This window comes from Felis catus, chromosome B1 (genome assembly GCF_018350175.1).
Source record: "Felis catus isolate Fca126 chromosome B1, F.catus_Fca126_mat1.0, whole genome shotgun sequence".
Taxonomy (NCBI): Eukaryota; Metazoa; Chordata; class Mammalia; order Carnivora; family Felidae; genus Felis; species Felis catus.
In genome coordinates, this window is record NC_058371.1 from 165,062,935 (window position 1) to 165,082,914 (window position 19,980).

The window sequence follows — 19,980 nt, forward strand, 5'->3', positions numbered from 1 at the left end:
ACAGATAGATGGTCCCTAAGGAACATTACATTTTTTAAACGATATGACCCTACAAGTATGTAAGTAGCTTCTTCAAAGAACGCTTCGTGAAATAGAAACTTATAATTCATGTAACAAGTATAATATTTTGATGTATGTGGTCAACAGTTTAACTGATCCATGCCCAAGAATTTTGGTAAGGAATTATTATAGAGTCTGGGATGTTTACAGTGAAGAGGTACTCATCGCCAGTCGTGTGAGATGCAGACTTATGCTTGAGGAGAAGCAATCAGGTAGAATTTAGGAGACAATTAGATTCTTGGTCTTCATCAGCCAAGTAGACTTGTCCTCAAACCTGTCCCCTTTGTTCTTGCTTTTCCTTCTGCTTGAATCATGCTGAAACTTTCATCCCATCCACTCTACTGAGATCCTGTCTTCCATGATCCCTCTCCAGCTTTAAGAATCTGTATTTTGGGGGCACCTGGGTGGCTCAGTGGGTTAAGCATCCGACTTCAGCTCAGGTCATGGTGTCATGGTCCGTGAGTTTGAGCCCGGCTCAGGGCTCTGTGCTGACAGCTCAGCCTGGAGCCTGCTTCAAAATCTGTGTCTCCCTCTCTCTCTGCCCCTCTCCCACTCACACTCTGTGTGTGTCTCTCTCTCTCTCTCTCTCTCTCTCAAAAATAAATAAACATTTAAACAAATTTAAAAAAAGAATCTGTATTTTGAACGTAATTCACTTTAAATAAGAGAAAATACTTTTAAGAAATTTCATTTCTATTAAATGCAGGCTTCTTCACACATATTGATTTAAAACATTTTTATAACTTTATTGAGGTACAATTTCCATACCATATGGTATCCCATTGATTTTTAGTAAATTTATGGAGTTGTGTGACCACCACCACAATCCACTTCTAGAACTTCTTCATCTCCCCTCAGATTTCCCTCCCACCTATTTGTAGTCAGTCCCCATTCCCACCCCTTCAGCCACAGGTAACCACTGCTCGGATCTCTGTCTCTGTAAGTTTTCTTTTTCTGGGAATTTCATAAATGGGTCATACAATATGTAGTCTTTGTATCTGAATTCTTTTATTTAGCATAATGGTTTTGAGATTCATCTGTACTGTCACATGTATCAATGGTATGATATTTTTAATTGCTGGATAGTATTTCATCATTTGAGTATTCTATATTTTGAGTATTCATTCACCAGCTGGTGAACGTTTGGTTTCTAGTCTTTGGTTATTATAAATAATGCTGCCACAGACATTTGCATACAAGTCTTTGTGTGGATGTATGTTTCATTTTTCTTGGGTAGATTTCTAAGGATGGAAATCATGAATCATATGATAAGGTTTATAGTTAACTTTATGAAAAGCTGCCATACTGCTTTCTAATGTAGCATTATTATTTTACATCCCCAGCAAGTATATATGAGAGCTTCAGTTTCTCAAAATCCTTGCCAAATACTTGGTATTTTCTGTTTATTGTTATTGTTATTATTATTAATTACCATCTTAGGGGATATGTAATGGTAGCTTATTGTGGTTTTAATTTGCCTTTCCCTAATGACTAATTATATTAAGCACTTCTTTTATGTCTCCTTCGTATGTCTTTTGTGAAGATTTTCTATTCAATTCTTTCATGTATTTGAAATTGGGTTGTCTTATTATCGAATCTAGAAGTTCTATATATATTCTGGATGTAAGTCCTTTATCTGATACATGACTTGCAACTACTTATTCCAGTATGTGGTTTGTCTTTTCATTTTCTTAGTAGCATCTTTTGAAGCACAAGCCTTTAATGAAGTCCATTTGTTATTATTATTTTTGTAGTGGCTTGTGCTTTTGTTGTTATACCTAAGAATTCTTCCAAGGTCAAAAAGATTGTTCCCTGTTTTTTTTTTTCTAGAAACTTCATGATTTTAGCTCTTACATTGAAGTCTGTGATCCACTTTGAGACAGTTTTTGTATACGGTTTGAGGGAAAAGCTAGACTTCAATTTTGCAATTGGCCCAACACCATTTGTTGAAGAGTATTATTTTTGCATTGAATTGTACTGATATCTTACACATACTGATTTACATTACACATATTTATTAATCTCTTCCTTAAACCCTATTAAGTAATTGATATTATCCTAGTTTCATAAATCAGTTTACAGATTCATAGACTTTAACCACTCCAGTTATTCAAGTTCTCACAGCTAGTAGTAGATGGCAGAACCAGGGTGCCCAAGTATCTGGTTCACCCAAGTACAAGATCTAGTACAAGGACCAAGTCCAAGTCCTTCCATATTACTTATTTCAACATTAAACTTTAAGCTTCTGGAGGTTACATAGCACTTAATCTTATCTTGTCACCATAATCTAGCCCAGTACTGATTATTTGAGGGTCATGTTATGAAACACTGAGTTGACTTAAATGATATTGTGTGTGTGAAAATAACAACCTTATCATCTAAATAACTTTTTCTCTCCATTCTGTTCATGCTTATCACGGACAAAACTAGACTTTCATTTTATTTTATTTTTTAAAGTTTAGTTATTTTGAGAGAGAGAGAGAGTGCAAGTGGGGGAGAGGCAGAGAGAGAGAGAGAGAGAGAGAGAGAGAGAGAGAGAATCCCAAGCAGGCTCTGTGCTGTCAGTGTAGAGCCCGACATGGAATTTGATCCGACAAACCATGAGATCATGACCTGAGCTGAATCTAGAGTTGGACACTCCCACCAACTGTGCCACCCAGGTGCCCCTAGACTTTCATTTTAAAGGAAATGTTTTAAGGAAATAACTACTCAGCCTGTATTAAAAATCATTCATTCTGCATGAACATGAATTTCATTAGGAACTTTGTTGAGTTGAGAGTGTCTGTGCTCGTATTTGACTATAAAGGAGCTTTCAGGTAACATAAAGTGGATCTCAGATAAAGACTTTCAGAAAGTGTTAGAAGCATTGGTTTGGGAGCCAGAAGGTTCTAGTCCTCGCTCTGCAGGAACTTGGTAAGTGATCTTGAACAAGACCTTGGATGTCTCTGCATCACAGTCTCCTCACTGGTAAAACAGTAGATGTGGACCTGGTTACCATTATGATTTCCCTCCCGTGATATGCTTTTGTTAAATGAATATCCTATAACATCCTGTTCTGCTCTGATGACATATCAGCGGCTTCTCTTATATACAGATTGCAGTGAGGATTTGTTTCACTGTCACACGGGCAAGTGCCTTAATTATAGCCTTGTGTGTGATGGATATGATGACTGTGGGGACCTGAGTGAGGAGCAGAACTGTGGTAAGTAGTATTGTTTCCCTGAAGGTTTTCATTTAAAATGACAGACGTGCATAGTCCAGAATTCGTAGCTCATTGTTTGTTCACGTGATTAGCACATTAACTTGCAAAATGGCTGGTTTCCTTATTTTTAGAAAGAGGAGGTTTTTTCCAATTACTCGTCTCAGTCATGTCTTATGTGTCAATGTAATATTTCTTAAAGTCACAATAACGAAGTGCTTAAGAAGTAGAGTGGAAAGATGGGTAACGGTTGTTAATACGTTAACATTTTCTCCTTGAAAGTGTTGTATTTCTTCTCTGGTTAGGGCCAGTGGCCCATATTTAGATTTTGAGCTCTTGAGCAAAACTTCACAGACAGATGTATTGTTGTGTGTACATCATAGAGTTTATAGTTGGGAAAGGTCTTATAGATGACCTAATCCAAACCCTCCTTTTACAGTGAGATAACTGGAGAAACCGGGGGGGGGGGCGGGGGAAGGTGGGGGATGGGGTGGAGGGCTTGAGTAGTTGGACAGGTCAATGGAGAGGACCAGGGAATATAGTTACTGTGTGAAAAAGAATGGTCTTAACCACTCAACATAATTCCTCTGAAGATAGTAGGATATCATGAAGCTTGTGCTCTTAGGGTGACTTTGCGCCTCTGTAACGGTAATCATTACAACTTTCCCTTAGACCAGTCTTTGCCCCACTTGCCCATCATTATTAGCAAGCTGAGCACGTGGTGCTTCTTCTGGTTTCTGCACATGTATCCCATCTGTTGTGTCTTTCTTCTTTTCTCAGCACTTCATCTTCCATATACTATACCTTACTTTATTGCTGCAATATGACCTTTCAGACCCATGGTTGCTCCATGAGTCTGTCAACGACAGTGGTACTCTCTCAGTGGATACTCGTAATTGTTCCTCGTTATTGAATCTGTTATCCACGAATCCACACACATCTGTTAAGTGAGACTTATATTAAGGCTTTTCCACATCTCATGGTAAGGAATCCCACAGAGTCTGCTCTCTGTGAGAAGAAACTTGACTTAATTCCCTCTCTTTTTTTCTCCAGGAATGTATAGTTTAGGGAAGAGGTTAAACCTAGGCTAAAAAGGATCATGAAAAAAATATAAATATTCTGCATTTCTTACCCAGGAGTTTTTTTTCCAATATGAATTATATATTAAGATAGTTTAATAAAAAGCCTAAGCTTAGCATCAGGAAAGATGACAGGAGATATTTGCCTTCCCAATTTATCAGAGAGAGGTAGGTTACAATTCTTAGATACATGGTAGAGTCCTCACAAATCAAATCAGCTATCTACATTGTGAAACCCACATCACAGGTCTGTTTATGTTAGCCAATGTAAAAATAAAAATTTTTCATAAGGAAAGAAAACAACAACAAAACAAAAACAGGAACAACCCATGGGTCCTGAGAAAGCTGCCCGGTTGTTACTCATTTGAAAAACAGACAGATCTTACCCCACAGTGATGGTGGCCAGTGGGTCACATGCTTGGGTAGGAGGTGGCATTTTAATTGTGCCGGAGCCACCATAGAGAAAGCATTGAAGGTATCTGAACAATTGGAACAGACTCTCTTCAGCTGGAATCATGAGTCATTCAGCTCTAAGTCTTTGTCGTGCTGGTTCTCTACATCCCCCTGAGTTTTTGTTTCCTCCAGATTGTAATCCCACAAAGGAGCATCGCTGTGGAGATGGACGCTGCATTGCAATAGAGTGGGTTTGTGACGGTGACCATGACTGTGTGGATAAGTCCGACGAGGTCAATTGCTGTAAGTGCCCTGCAGATTTCCATTTGCTTATTTTTTCCTTTCTGCCTGTTTAGACAAATATAGTGTCCAGCACTCAAAGGGAAGATCGCTGTACTTTGCTTCTAATCTATGAAGATAATAATTGAGCGGTGTGATGGCAATAACAGTGTCACGTATCTGGCTTCCACATGGGTCTCCCCAGAACTCCAAGCTTAATTTGGCTGCTCTGGCCAGGCCGGTGTCTGTTTTCTGTCTCACTGGCCACGCATCTCCTTTCTGCATCTGTAACTTTGTCAAAGAGGTTGTTCTTCCCAAAGACTGGGGGACTCCTTTTCTGCAAGCTATGTTTCAGTAACTAAGCTTCCCTGAAGGAACCTCCAAACATGCTCTCAGTCACTATTTGTGGGAGAACATGGAGAGGATTGCCAGAGAGAAGAAAGCCTTCAGTGTTCCTAGGGTTACATAGAGCACATGATAATAACTACAACTTTATGGGCTGTTGTGTTTCTGGGTGAGTAGACAGTCTGGAATAGTAGAAGCTAGATGTTAAACGAGAATAGTATTGACCTGAAGGAGTTAATATGATGCATTTGGTGCATGTTCAAACCAATTAAAGTTTTTATTCCATCTTTTGCTGTCTAATAAAAATAGGCAAATTGATACATATAAGATTGAATATTTAATTTTCCTATAATTTGAGGCAAAATAGAAATATGGGTCATATGGGTTTTATTTTGACAGAAGAAAAGCCATCTAAATTAATTAACAAATGCAATACCCAGCTTTCCCTTTCCCTGAATTGACTTGGAACTGAGTCCTTGCTGGTGGACATAGTCAAACAGAGTGGACAATATCTCGATGGATCCTGGGAAAGCAAGGACATGGTACTCAGGTCTACCGATTCTGGTGTTCAGCCTCAGTTCAAGCATATGGAGCTTTAATATTAGACAGTAACTCAGTGAAGGCTGAGGTTACATGAATGGGTTTCTGATGCTCGAAAAGACAATAGGGATAGAATTTAGACAACCTTCAGGAACTGGAAGGTTAGTAGCCACTAGACCATCCCTATCAAACGTCAGATGTTATAAGCAGTTTTGAAATAAGGCGTTTATTATGTGCCGGGTACTATGCAAATTCTTTCACATACGTCACTTCGTTGGCCCATTAGGTGAGATTGGAATAAAATGAAATGTTTGGGCTTTGAGTCAGAGAAGCTTGCCTTCACATTCCGGCACCAGCTTTTAACAGCCTTGTGGCTCTGAGACGGACGCTAACCTCTCTAGACTTTAGTTTCCTTATTCTATACAAGGTTGATAATATCTACTTTGCAAGTCTGTTATGAGGATCTGAGATTAGATACATAATACTGCTAGCACAGTTATTGCCATATGCTAAGCCTTTAATAAATTATAGCTTTTATATTTGTAATAAAGTTACTCTCATCCTTAAGACAATTTCTCACCCTGCCCTTATCAAGAAAACGTTAGTTTTTAGTAAGTGCTATTTCACACGGCAAGAGAGAGCCTCAAAAGAAAACTTTCCATCCCCAAAACACGTGGAATGAAACAAATTAATGACACATTCGTTCATTTACGTGGAACATGCAGATAGAACGTTTCATTTCTTGGTAATGCCAGATAAGCGGGAATCCTGTCTACGATCCGCAGACAGAAGTACAAATCAGTGCAGCGAATATTATTCTGGCCTCCGCAGCTTGTCACAGCCAGGGTCTGATGGAGTGCAGGAGCGGACAGTGTATCCCTAGCTCTTTCCAGTGTGACGGAGACGAGGACTGCAGGGACGGCTCTGATGAGGAGAACTGCGGCGACAGTAAGTGTGAGAGCATTCCTCACCCGCGGACTTTTCCCTGGGAACGGAGCAAAGAGTTGGGAGTTACCTAATGCTTACGTAGGATTTCCACATAAACAATTCCAGATTGCCCAGCTCAGCATGGCTCACAGCACTGGCTGGCCGTAAAACCCTTCCTTGTGGTCAATATAATTCCCCAGCATCTTGCACTGAACAGTCCTCCCTCAGGATAGACGGTGGAGGTTGAACACTTAAACAGCATGGGAGATTCAGTGATCTGTCTTATGGGGAAAGTCAACACGATGATCAAAGAAAAGTTGAGTCTGTAGTATTCTGTTAAATTACATTAGGTTACAATGTATCAAACGTGACAGCCTCCCCGGGTGCCTCGGTGGCTCAGTTGGTTAAGCGCCCAACTCTTGATTTCCGCTGAGATTTACGATCTCGTGGTTCACAAGATTGAGCCCCATGTTGGGTTCTGTGCTGACAGTTCCAAGCCTGCTTGAGATTTTCTCTCTTTCCCTATCTCAAAAATAAATAAGTAAAAACAAACAAACAAATAAAAAATGTGATTGCCTTCTACAATAACTATGTGCAGAGAAACAGTTTCTCTCTCTTTTTTTGTGTGCCCTGCCGTGTCATTTTATTTTCATTTATTTTTTTATTTCGAGTCGTTATTTAAATTCTAGTTAATTAACATATAGTGTAATATTGTTTTCAGGAGTAGAATTCAGTGATCGATCACAGAGAAGCAGTTTCATACCTCACATTAACAAGTAACATACTCAACTACACTTGAAAAGGGTCACTGATGTCTTCTGTGAAATTCGAAAAGAAAATCAAATAAGTTGGTTTTTAAACTGTGTCTATTTCTGTCAGAAAAGAAGAGCCCTTGACTTAAAAATCACTACATTTGTTTGTAAGTGACCTTGCCACTCACCGGCATAGCCTAGTCATTAACAATGTGGCTGCTGGATGGGATGCCTGGGTGGCTCAGTCAGTTGAACATCTGACTCTTGATCTCAGCTCTGGGGGACTCAGGTCTTGTTCTGAGGGTCGTGAGTTCAAGCCCTGCATTGGGCTCCATTCTGGGTGTGAAGCCTACTTAAAAAAAAAAAAAAAAAAGAATGTGGCTGTAGGTGACTTTGGGCTGGTAACTGAACTCTGTTGTGTCTCAGGCTCTGTGCCTGTAAACTCAGAGTAATACCTACTCAGAGGGCTGGCACATCGTGAGCACTCAATAAACATGAGCTATCATTATCACACGACTGTTGTGTTAAAACATGTCTTGGGCTGCGTATATCGCAAATTGGCCAATGAGGTCGGTCACATGTCGCTAAATTAATTTTGTCATAATGGATATTGATCCTTAGAATAACTTCAGTGAAAAAGCATTCCAGGCCTAAAAAGAGGTACTTTTTTTTTTTTTTTAATTTTTTTTTTCAACGTTTATTTATTTTTGGGACAGAGAGAGACAGAGCATGAACGGGGGAGGGGCAGAGAGAGAGGGAGACACAGAATCGGAAACAGGCTCCAGGCTCCGAGCCATCAACCCAGAGCCCGACGCGGGGCTCGAACCCACAGACCGTGAGATCGTGACCTGGCCGAAGTCGGACGCTTAACCGACTGCGCCACCCAGGCGCCCCTAAAAAGAGGTACTTTTAATCACAGATGTAGTACCTAAGAAATCAGGTAATGAGTACTTCATTTTACCAATTTTAGCATTCAGAAGCAGATTCTTTTCTAGCCATGAGTTAGGATGTGCATATCAGCCAAGCACCTCCCTTTGGATCAAACCGTTCTTTCTTTCGACATAATTCATCTGTGTTTGAGACAATTTTGGATTCTTTACTATGCAATGGCAAGATTTAGAAACTATTTCCTAGCACATGTGAGATGTAAGAAAGTCATGCAATAAAGTGGATCAAAAGTAAAATTTTTACCATCTTCATATTACTTAATCTAATGAATCTGACTTAATAAATGCATATTGTGGTGCTAATATGTGGTCAACCACTGGGAATCTGGTGGCAGGCGAAATAGGTCAGGGAGTTTGCAGGCCCCTGGGGAAGACTGGCATGACACAAATAATTGTGTAAGTCAGTGTCTACCATGGAGTGACATGGGCCAGGAGGGAAAGTTCAGGGAGCTTTGTGCTGTATATGGGATGCGTGAGCTGGGACAGGGCCTTAGGGAAGTTTCCCTGAGGAAGAGACGTTGGAGCTAAGATGTGAGGAATGAGTGGAGCTGACTTACTGAAGTAAGGTGGGACTGGAGAAAGCACTTGGGACACGGGGATCCGCTTGTCCGAAGGTTCCAGGAAGGAGAGGAACAAGGCATATATGTAGATACCAGGAGAAGGCCACTGTGATTAGAGCCAGGAGTGAAGGGGGAAGGTGCTACTCCAGAATGTTGTCACCAGTATCCCAGGCCGGCTCTGCTAGGAAGACTGGGGAGGGAAGTAGAAGCCGCCCAGGCCTTTGGGCCCCATTCAAGATTCAGGCCTCTACAGCCCTCAGGCTCCGCTCTCAGCCCTGTTGTCTAGTCTCCCGGAAGCTCCAGTGATGCCAACCTGTGCCCTTCCCACTCCAGCCTTTGTGTATTCTGCTTTCTGCTTGGGAAACCATTCTACCTTCTTTCTTTTAGTTATTTTTTATTTTTAAATTTGTATTTATTTTTGAGAGAGAGAGAGAGAGAGAGCGTGCGCGCAAGTGGGGGAGGGGCAGAGACAGAGACACAGAATCCAAAGCAGGCTCCAGGCTCCGAGCTGTCAGCACAGAGCCTGATATAGAGCTCAAACTCACGAATTGAACTGTGAGATCATGACCTGAGCCGAAGTTGGACGCTTAACCGACTGAGCCACCCAGGCGCCCCACCCCATTCTACCTTCTTATGCCAACTTAACCCACCTGCCTTAAAAACTCCTTTGAGAAGCTCTCTCCTTATTGTCCTAGTTTGCTTCTACTGCCTTACATATACCTTACATACACAGTGATCACACGGCTTAGCTGTGTGTGTAAGGTTCTGTTCATGGCCACATGCCTAGGTGGAGTATAAGCCATTTCACTTCTTTTATTTTTTTTTTTATTTTTTTATTTAAAAAAAAAATTTTTTTTAACGTTTATTTATTTTTGAGACAGAGAGAGACAGAGCATGAACAGGGGAGGGGCAGAGAGAGAGGGAGACACAGAATCTGAAACAGGCTCCAGGCTCTGAGCCATCAGCACAGAGCCCGATGCGGAGCTGGAACTCACGGACCATGAGATCGTGACCTGAGCCGAAGTCGGACACTCAACCGACTGAGCCACCCAGGCGCCCCACTTCTTTTATTTTTTAATGCCTCATGCCTAGCCTGTCACCTAAGCTTGTCACATAGCAGACGCTCAATATCAGCTGAAATAATGAATGCAGGTTGTCTTATTAAAATTCTTTAAGAGACTGGATGCATTGATATTAGCCTGGCTTACCTTGCAAAAGTGGTTTGACCCTGATGATATTAAAAAAAAAAAAAAAAAGGAGTGGTATCTGTTTTCTTTGAAGGCTGTGATATATACTGTTGCACATTAATGGGAAGGAAAGAGTCCAATATCATAAACATTATCTGAGAATTATAGATAAGAATGACTTTATGTACACATATACTGTTATTTATACTTAAAAATGCCTTGCAAGATTTTCTAGATTCTAGATGACATATATGAAAGTAACTGACTATAATGAGCAAGAGGTAGAGAGAGAATGGGTAGTAATTTATTACCCTATCCATTTAACCTACAAATGACCAGGAAATCAATGGGAAAAGCAGTTTCCTTTCTACAAACCTTAAGGAAAAGCCATTAGGCTGATGTTACTGCTTTCATTCATTTGGAAACAAGAAACCCAATTCTCAGGTCATCATAGCTAGGCCAGTGATACTTTCCAAGGACATACAGAAAATATGGATAGCAGCTGCATAAGATTTGCACCATGATAAAGTATCCTTACTGTATTGGTGTTGATGCCCTATTTATTTTTAGGGAAAGCATTTTCCTTACAGGGAAGAATAGAGTTGGGTGCAAATGAGTCCTTAAAATAATATCATTTGATACTCAAAATTCCAAGATCATTATCTTGGCCTTTCTCTCCAACTACCTAAATTTTATTCTGTAATCAAGTTTATTCACCCATGTAAACATAAAACACCTTTTCCCCCTGTTAAAAGTAACAACCACCTGTTTTGTAGGCTAGGTTGCCTCTTATTTCTTCATTCCTACAGAGTCCTTTTTGCAATAACAGTGTTGTATTTAGTTGCCAGGACAATTAATCCAGAAAGTTACATATTTAACGTGTGTTCAATATTTTTGGAGAAATTGGAAGGGAATTAAAGTTGTGTCATTCCTCCGCTCCACCAGACGTTCTTGATACTTTCTATCCCCGTGTCAGGACTTTACAGATGATGAAAGCAAATGTGCCTTTTCCCCCCCTCTGTAGGTCAGACTCCATGTCAAGAAGGCGACCAAAGATGCCTCTACAATTCCTGCCTTGATTCATGTGGCGGTAGCTCCCTTTGTGACCCGAACAACAGTCTAAATAACTGTAGTGAGTACAGCAGCTGACAAATGCGATCATCATGTCAGGATGTGCCTTTGGCTGTTTTCTTCTGAATTGACATTAAAATGTTGAAATCTGGAATCCCTCCAAATGTGTGTGTGTGTGTGTGTGTGTACATTTATATACATATTTCTTTTTTAAAGGCTGCATGTGGTAGCGGAAAAGAAACAAAATGGTCTTAGTTAACTTAAATCAGAAACAAATGTGTCATTGTGAACGGCCTATAAATCCACCTTGCTTAATATCATTACCATTATTTTCGATTCAGCATCAGCTCCTATATATTACGTTCTTGGCTCCATCTATGGGCAGATGCTATCTTTCTTCCGTTTGAAAGCACAGCTTCAAAAATAGAAACTTTATCCAAGAAGGGAATATGAAGTTCATCTAAACAGCCACCTAAAACCGTGGCGGGTCTGTTCTCCTAATAAGATGTATTCTCACCTTTCCGGGAACTTTGCGGGCCTGTAATGATCTTGAGGCTGTTATGTAAATTTGCTTTGGTGACCAATGGTGGAAACAGGTGGCTTTCTCAAAAGAAGCTTTCAGGAGAGGGAACTCCTGGGGAAGAGAAAAGGGGCAGGGATTGCAGACGGCTGTATAGACTCTCGTGGGAAATTGAAAATGAATCAGAAAACCCCACAAGACTCTGATTTCTAGTAATGAACTCTTATTTGTGGGCTCCGCTTTCATATTCTGCTTTTTTCACTTTTTATAATCAACTTGTGGCCTCATCTTCAGCTTGGGGCTTGAGGTTTAGAAGCAGGTCTGTCAGCTGTTCGTTTACAAGAAAGTATAAAGGTTATCTCCCAGATGAAAGGCCGAAAAGTTCAGGTTCTAGTTTTACGCAGTGACCTTTCTGCGTCACTGTAGAGCTTATAGGGGCTGCTCCTGTACCCACAGGGATGTGAGGGAGGCAGCCAGTGAAAAACCCAGACTGAGGAGTTTTTGTTTATTTTCATGAGCACTTAATACCTGTTTGGGGAAAAGCACAATCCCCAAGCCTTTTCCATTTCCATTTCCATATGAGAGAACGGTTGAGATAGATATTAATGTAACCATTAAGACATACTGCCATTTTCCTCACTCTAAACTGATGTAAATAAGTGTGTGTTCATATGCATGTATGTATCTGTATCCGTATATGTATCCGTATACGTATCTGTATACGTATCTGTATATGTATATGTATATGTATATGTATATGTATATGTATATGTATATGTATGTGCTGGGTCCATTTCACGTTGCTTTATCTCCCAATCTGCTCTGGAACTTTTTCAGGATTGTTTCTTTACTACACCTTTAGCTTGGCGTAAGTAATTTTAAACAATGACAGTGTCATCTCAAAGATATGTGTTTATTATTGGTTTTGGGGGTTGTCCGACATGGAATGGCACTTTGTGTTAGATTCAAAAAACGTTGAAAGGGCACTGTGAGCCTGTGTCAAATTTGGGTGGGGAGGAATTGAGCGTATGTTGTCCTATTTTCTCCATTTTTGAAATATGTCAAAATATAAAATTTAAAAATATGTTACACCTGTCAAAAAGAGAAGTGGAAAGAAGGGCACTAGATAACTCTGGCTCATAGCCTACTGGTATTTATAGCGTGCAGACAATGTTCCAGGCTCTGGGATGGGCACCAGGCACTTTAATGGTGAAGAAGGGCGACATGATTTCTGCCTTCCTGGAGACAACTTTTCAGTATGGGAGAACATAGTGCCATCTTTCCACTCAGGTATACTGTATGAGTTTTATCTTTATGTTCTTTTTTGAATGCTTATTTATTATTTTTTTGAGAGAGAGAGAGAGAGAGCAAGTGCGGGGGAGGAGCAGAGAGAAAAAGGGAGAGAGAGAATCCCAAGCAGGCTCTGTGCTGTTAGTGTGGAGCCTGAGGTGGGGCTTGATCCTATGAACTGTGAGATCGTGACCAGAATTAAAATCAAGGGACGCTTAACTCACTGAGTCACCCAGGCACCCTTCTCTTTATGTTCCTTAAATACACTCAAACAATGTCCTTAGCACTTCACTGTCTCATCAGCTTTCTCACTTACCACCACTAATATTCTCGCCAGCTTCTTCCATATATATTCAGCAGACATTTGATCATCCCCTCTTCTGAGTTCCAGGCACTGGGCTGGTCATTGGTCCCTCATTCCTACTCTGTTATTAAAAATAGTTTATATCCCTAACTTCCAATTGAAAGTAAAGATTTTTTTTTCTCATTTTTCAAAGAGCTTCATGGTGGTATGTCTGTAAAGTTGGTCAAGGAGCATCTTCTCTCAGAAAACGTCATGCATTTGAATATGTGATTAATTATTTGAAGATCTTTACCACTAGAGAGACTATCGTTACCTAGATTCTGAGGCACAACTACACAGCACTGTCTTTCTCTAGCTCCATACTAATGGAAGTATGAGTTTGAAGAATGTGGATATTCTGTCTGATGGAGTCAGCCTGTTACTGGAGTTGCTGGGATTCTGGTTCTTGAAGACACTTGTTCTTGCTATCCCATAATATATAACTTACTAATGGTCTCTGAAGATATACTAACTGGGACCCGGGCATCAGTATTTTTTAAATTTCCTGGTGACTCCAATAGGCAGCCAAGGTTGAGAATTATTAGCTTAGTGGTTTGTCCGTGGCTAGGCTGCAAGGGTATGGGACATCCCTGAAACTGAATATAAAAAAGTCTTCATAGTTTTCAAAGTTTTCAGTGGAGAAGTCCATGGCTTATCTCAGACTCCCAGAAATACCTACAGTTAAAAAAAACCCCTAAAACCCACATCTCTGATGATATTGTTTACTGAGAGGCTTGAAGTATCACAGTATTCCCACATCCACTCACAATCCCAAATCTTTAATACCTCCTTGAGGCAAAATACAGACACATCCTTGCGTTAGGGGATAGGAGCAGGGTGTGGGATACTAATCCTCACTTCCACGTGGTGGTGTGCAATCCAGACAGCCAGGGAACCCTGTGGAAAGAGCAGCTCCTGGGCATGTGTCCTTCCTCCCACTCTCTGTGCCCATGAGCACCATGGCTGTATGAAGCCAGGTATGACTGTCATACCCCAGGGACTCTCAGGTTCCCCCATAGTGTTCCATCAACTGTTACTTCTACATGTTTACTCATGCCTTTTTTCCCCTCCAATGCTGAAGAAGCAATGGACCGCTTTGTTCTTTACATAGTTTCCTACTGACCTCCCAATTTACTGTCCTCTCCTTGCAATCTCCAGTTGGAAGGAACAGATAGTATAGGGATATGGTAAAGGAACCAAACACCATAAGGGTTAAGGACTTCAGTCCTTGGGAGCAAATGGTAGATGAGAGGAATGGTCTCTTTCTAAAAGTATTCTCAACTAATGAGTGAAAACTAAATGATTAAATTAGAATATTACCATATAGTGACACTGATTGGTTACTATTTGGTAACATTAATCAGTGAATTAATGGGTCAAGGCATTGAGCATCTACAGCTGCTGACATCACAAAAGGAGAGAAATCAGTTATACTTTGCCTTCTGATGAAAGAACACCATAGCACCTATAGCCTTACCTAAGGGATGAAGCCTCATCAGCCCTCTGCATTCAGCTGCCCATGTTCTGGAAATAAGAGTAGCAGAGGAATATATTTAACTTCACCAGGACTGAGTAGTCAGCAAAGTCAAACTCTGGGACACTCTACAGTTCAAATCTCTGGGTTCTTCCATAGTTAAACTTTAATTAAAAATAAAGGATGGGCGTCCAGATGGGTCAGTTGATTAAGCATCTGACTCTTGATTTCAGCTCAGGTTGTGATCTCACAGTTGTGATCTCATCCTGTGCTGAGCATGGAGCCTGCGCCTGCTTGGGATTCTCTCTCTCTCTCTCTCTCTCCTTCCTCTGTCCCTTCCCTGCTCACCAGTGCACAAAATAAAAAATAAACCACTCTCAAAATAAAAAAAATATTTTAAAAAATTTGAACAAAATTAAAGGATGGAGGGGAAGACAAAACAAGTTTTAAAAAATGGGCAAGGCTTAACTCTAGTATTTAGGGTGAAGTGCACACTTAGGTAATAAAACTGTAAGAAGACTAAGGTGACAAGTATGAACTCAGTTGCTACTCTGCGGAGAAAGAAGCTTGATAGAAGATAGGGTATATGGAGGGTCATCTGGGATGTCTGGCAAAGTTCAATTTCTTGATTTGGGTGGTAGGTACACGGATGTTCACCTTATAAAACTCATCAAACCACTAAAAATAATGATAAAAATAAATATAGAGTTTGAGGCAAAGATGAATCTTAGAATATTGTATATGCCAGTAGACGTTGAAAGTGCCGTTTTTCTCGTGTAAATGACCATTTAATACATGATTTGCATGGGCGCCTGGGTGGCTCAGTCAGTTACGCGGTTCACTTCACTCAAGTCACGATCTCAGTTCGTGAGTTTGAGCCCTGCATCAGGCTCTGTGCTGACAGCTCAGAGCCTGGAGGCTGCTTCAGATTGTGTGTCTGCCCCTCCCCGCCCCCACTCTGTCTCTCTCTCTCTCTCAAAAATAAACATTAAAAAAATACACGATTTCCAATGGCTTCATCGTGGCAAGGATGTAACATCATTTAGTTAACAATCCCCTCTTTAGGTTGAATTTAACAAATATGTTTTCAGACTTTGAAAAGTGGGATATCATTAAGACTCAATTAGGATCAATTTTTTTTTCAACAGATATTTATTAAATCTCATCTATGTTCAGGAAAATGTGCTAATGAGCACGTCATTAAACTCGCATTGAAAACAGTCCTGCAGGATTAAACGTCTTCACGTTTGTGACACGACTGCCCTCTAGTGGCTGTCATAAATCAAACTAGTGAGTGAGTGAATAATCCTTAAGATAAAAAAGCTTATTGATGGGGGCGCCTGGGTGGCGCAGTCGGTTGAGCGTCCGACTTCAGCCAGGTCACGATCTCCCAGTCCGGGAGTTCGAGCCCCGCGTCAGGCTCTGGGCTAATGGCTCAGAGCCTGGAGCCTGTTTCCAATTCTGTGTCTCCCTCTCTCTCTGCCCCTCCCCCGTTCATGCTCTGTCTCTCTCTGTCCGAAAAAATAAAAAAAAAAAAAAAAAAAAAAAAACGTTGAAAAAAAAAAAAGCTTATTGATGCTATAAATCATAGAACGTGAGGTTGATAGATATTTTGAGAGTTTATATTGCTTAGCAATTCCTTAACAAGATTCCTTAACAAGATTCAGTCGCCCTTACCACGTTCAGTAGAGATCTCCAGAATAATGTATGATCACAACTTCACCCTTTCATCTTCCTTGGCTCGGAAACACTGAAAGCTTCTATCTCATCTCAAATCATTAGCGATATAGTTTCCACATATAGAAAAGAAAAAAATATCCATGTGATAGGTCTGCTAGTCATATAATACAATATACCAATAAAAAGTTAAAACTTGATAGGGCGGTAGAGGAAAAGCTAGAAAGGTTTACACAAGAAAAGAAAAAGACTGCATCAAAAATTCATGTGAGTCATCCCATTTTTGTAAAATTACACTAAAGAAACTAGGACAAATATGGTTAGAGTTGCATCTACTGACTTATATGATGGTCATGATTAATAATTAAGCAACAAAAGTGAATTGAGGAATCATAGGAATGGTATAATTCCACTCTGGCAGAAGCAAGCAAGCAACCTCCTTCATGTGTGTAAATGCTTCTATGTAAATGCTTGTATGTAAATGCATGTATGTAAATGCTGTATGTAAATGTCTGTATGTAAATGCTTGTATGTAACTGCTTGTATGAGCCAGTGAAAGGCATGGAAGGCTCAAACCCAGTCTGTTGGCTTTGAGGGTCAGTGAGAGGAAGGAGGGCAGGGAGACCATGAACTTTTTCTTTACACATCTTGCGTTGTTTTTATTGTTATGAAGAATATTCATTTTTTGTAATATGAAATCCAAATATTTAATGTTACCCCTCTTTATAAATCAATGGACATGATATTTTTTTTTAATTTTTTTTCCCAACGTTTTTATTTATTTTTGGGACAGAGAGAGACAGAGCATGAACGGGGGAGGGGCAGAGAGAGAGGGAGACACAGAATCGGAAACAGGCTCCAGGCTCCGAGCCATCAGCCCAGAGCCTGACGCGGGGCTCGAACTCCCGGACCGCGAGATCGTGACCTGGCTGAGATTGTGACCTGGCTGAAGTCGGACGCTTAACCGACTGCGCCACCCAGGCGCCCCTCAATGGACATGATAAACTGAACCAGCCCCACACCTCCTCTGTGTCTTTCTCTTCTCTCCACCCTGTATTCATTCTCATGCCAACTTTACAGCATTACACTTTGGTCCTGGGTGGCTCAGTTGGTTAAGTGTCCAACGCTTGATCTCAGCTCAAGTCTTGATCTTACAGATCCCAGTTCAGGTTTGGAATCTCAGGGTCATGAGTTCAAGCCCCACGTAGGGCTCTGCACTGGTCATGAAATCTACTTAAAGACAAAACAAAAAAGGAAGTAATAAATCAGAAGACAAAATGGGTAAAAGGAAACCTAAAAGAACGTCACCTTGGGGCGCCAGGGTGGCTCAGTCGGTTAAGCGGCCGATTTCGGCTCAGGTCATGATCTCGTGGTCCGTGAGTTCGAGCCCCGTGTCGGGCTCTGTGCTGACAGCTCAGAGCCTGGAGCCTGTTTCGGATTCTGTGTCTCCCTCTCTCTGACCCTCCCCCGTTCATGGTCTGTCTCTCTCTGTCTCAAAAATAAATAAACGTTAAAAAAAAATTAAAAAAAAAAAAAGAGCGTCACCTTCAGATAGATTGAGCCAAGGGAAAAATGAAAAAAGACTTTCTATGACATGCATACTGGGCACTGTGCTAGCAGCTGCCTATACAGAAATGATTCCTGGTTTGGAAGTTCTTCAACCAAATGATTTACCTTTTGATGCAAGTTATATACTGTTTGCGTTCCAGTCTTAGTTATTTTTTTTAAAAGAAGGTAAGATATATTTCAATTTTGTAAGTTTTTAAGAAATTGTTTTACATATGAAATTTACTATAGGTATAGATGTAGACATAGATATATAGATACATACCTATATGTGTGTTTTGTTTTCTTGTTAGGTCAATGTGAACCAATTACGTTGGAACTCTGCACGAATTTGCCCTACAACCATACAAATTATCCAAATTACCTTGGCCACAGGACTCAAAAAGAAGCCTCCATCAGCTGGGAGTCCTCTCTTTTCCCTGCACTTGTTCAAACCAACTGTTACAAATACCTCATGTTCTTTGCTTGCACCATCTTGGTACCAAAGTGTGATGTGAACACAAGCCAGCGTATTCCACCTTGCAGGTAACACAGTGGGGTCTCCCCCAAGCACCCTCACTTCCCCTCAGGGAGAACCAAGGGAGCAGAGACTAAGTTTGAGTTTAGACAAAGTCCGTGTTGCTGAGGAGCTCTGTATTTAACAAATTATACATTTAAATGGTAAAGAAGTAGGAATTCTAAAATGAATATTTGAGTAAGAAGTAACTGCTGAAGTACCACACAGTGGAGGCATGGACTACCTTTGATAGTAGTTCACAGACTTTAATCCAATAAGATCATCCACGTTTCATTTTGGTGGATCAAGAAGTGTTCTAAAATGTGAGTTAATGGAAGATGGAGTGTATCTGCCTTTTTCTCTGGCAACGTGGATGTATTTAAAATGCTGCCTCCAGGGCGCCTGGGTGGCTCGGTCGGTTAAGCGTCCGACTTCGGCTCAGGTCATGATCTCACGGTCCGTGAGTTCCAGCCCTGCATCAGGCTCTGTGCTGACCACTCAGAGCCTGGAGCCTGTTTCAGATTCTGTGTCTCCCTCTCTCTCTGCCCCTCCCCTGTTCATGCTCTGTCTCTCTCTGTCTCAAAAATAAATAAACGTTTAAAAAAATTAAAAATAAAATAAAATAAAATGCTGCCTCCTAGGGCACCTGGGTGGCTCAGTCGGTTAAGCGTCCAACTTTGGCTCAGGTCAAGATCTCGCGGTCAGTGGGTTTGAGGCCCGCGTCGGGCTCTGTGCTGGCAGCTCAGAGCCTGGAGCCTGCTTCGGATTCTGTATCTCCCTCTCTCTCTGCCCCTCCCCTGCTCGTGCTCTGTGTCTCTCTCAAAAATAAATAAACATTTAAGAAAATAAAATAAAATAAAATAAAATGCTGCCTCCTCACATGTACCCCAATGTTTACAGCAGCGTTTGCAACAATAGCCAAATCATGGAAAGAGCCCAAGTGTTCATCAACTGATGAATGGATAAAGTAGATGTGGTTTATGTATTCAAGGGAATACTATTTGGCAATGAGAAAGAATGAAATCTGGCCATTTGCAACAATGTGGGTGGAACTGGAGAGTATTATGCTAAGTGAAATAAGTCAGTTGGAGAAAGACAGATATCAAAAGTTTTCACTCATATGTGGAACTTGAGAAACTGAAAAGAAGACCATGGGGGAGGGAAAGGGGGAAAAATAGTTACAAACAGAGTGTGAGGGAGGCAAACCATTAGAGACTCTTAAATACAGAGAACAAACTTGAGGGTTGATTGGGGGGAGGTGCTAAGGGAGTGGGG

General features: G+C 40.9%; 1 protein-coding gene and 1 long non-coding RNA gene across 14 annotated transcripts in view; one reads left to right on the forward strand and one right to left on the reverse strand.

The window, feature by feature from the left end:
- The window catches only part of CORIN (corin, serine peptidase), a 257,422-nt gene that overhangs the window by 167,859 nt on the left and 69,583 nt on the right, over positions 1–19,980 (forward strand). For 12 of the 13 annotated variants that reach the window (XM_045056421.1, XM_019829551.3, XM_045056418.1 and 9 more), the window contains 5 exons: positions 3,155–3,262; positions 4,924–5,034; positions 6,727–6,843; positions 11,293–11,400; positions 18,503–18,734. In XM_045056421.1, coding sequence (XP_044912356.1) covers positions 3,155–3,262; positions 4,924–5,034; positions 6,727–6,843; positions 11,293–11,400; positions 18,503–18,734 — 676 coding nt within the window. The remainder of the gene's footprint in view (positions 1–3,154; positions 3,263–4,923; positions 5,035–6,726; positions 6,844–11,292; positions 11,401–18,502; positions 18,735–19,980) is intronic. The other variant, XM_045056415.1, reaches the window with a different exon arrangement.
- On the reverse strand, positions 6,599–17,494 carry LOC123385074. The gene is made up of 4 exons (XR_006597112.1): positions 16,644–17,494; positions 14,970–15,016; positions 11,857–11,973; positions 6,599–6,880 (listed from the first exon to the last, which is right to left on the reverse strand). It is a non-coding gene; the product is annotated as an uncharacterized LOC123385074 (long non-coding RNA).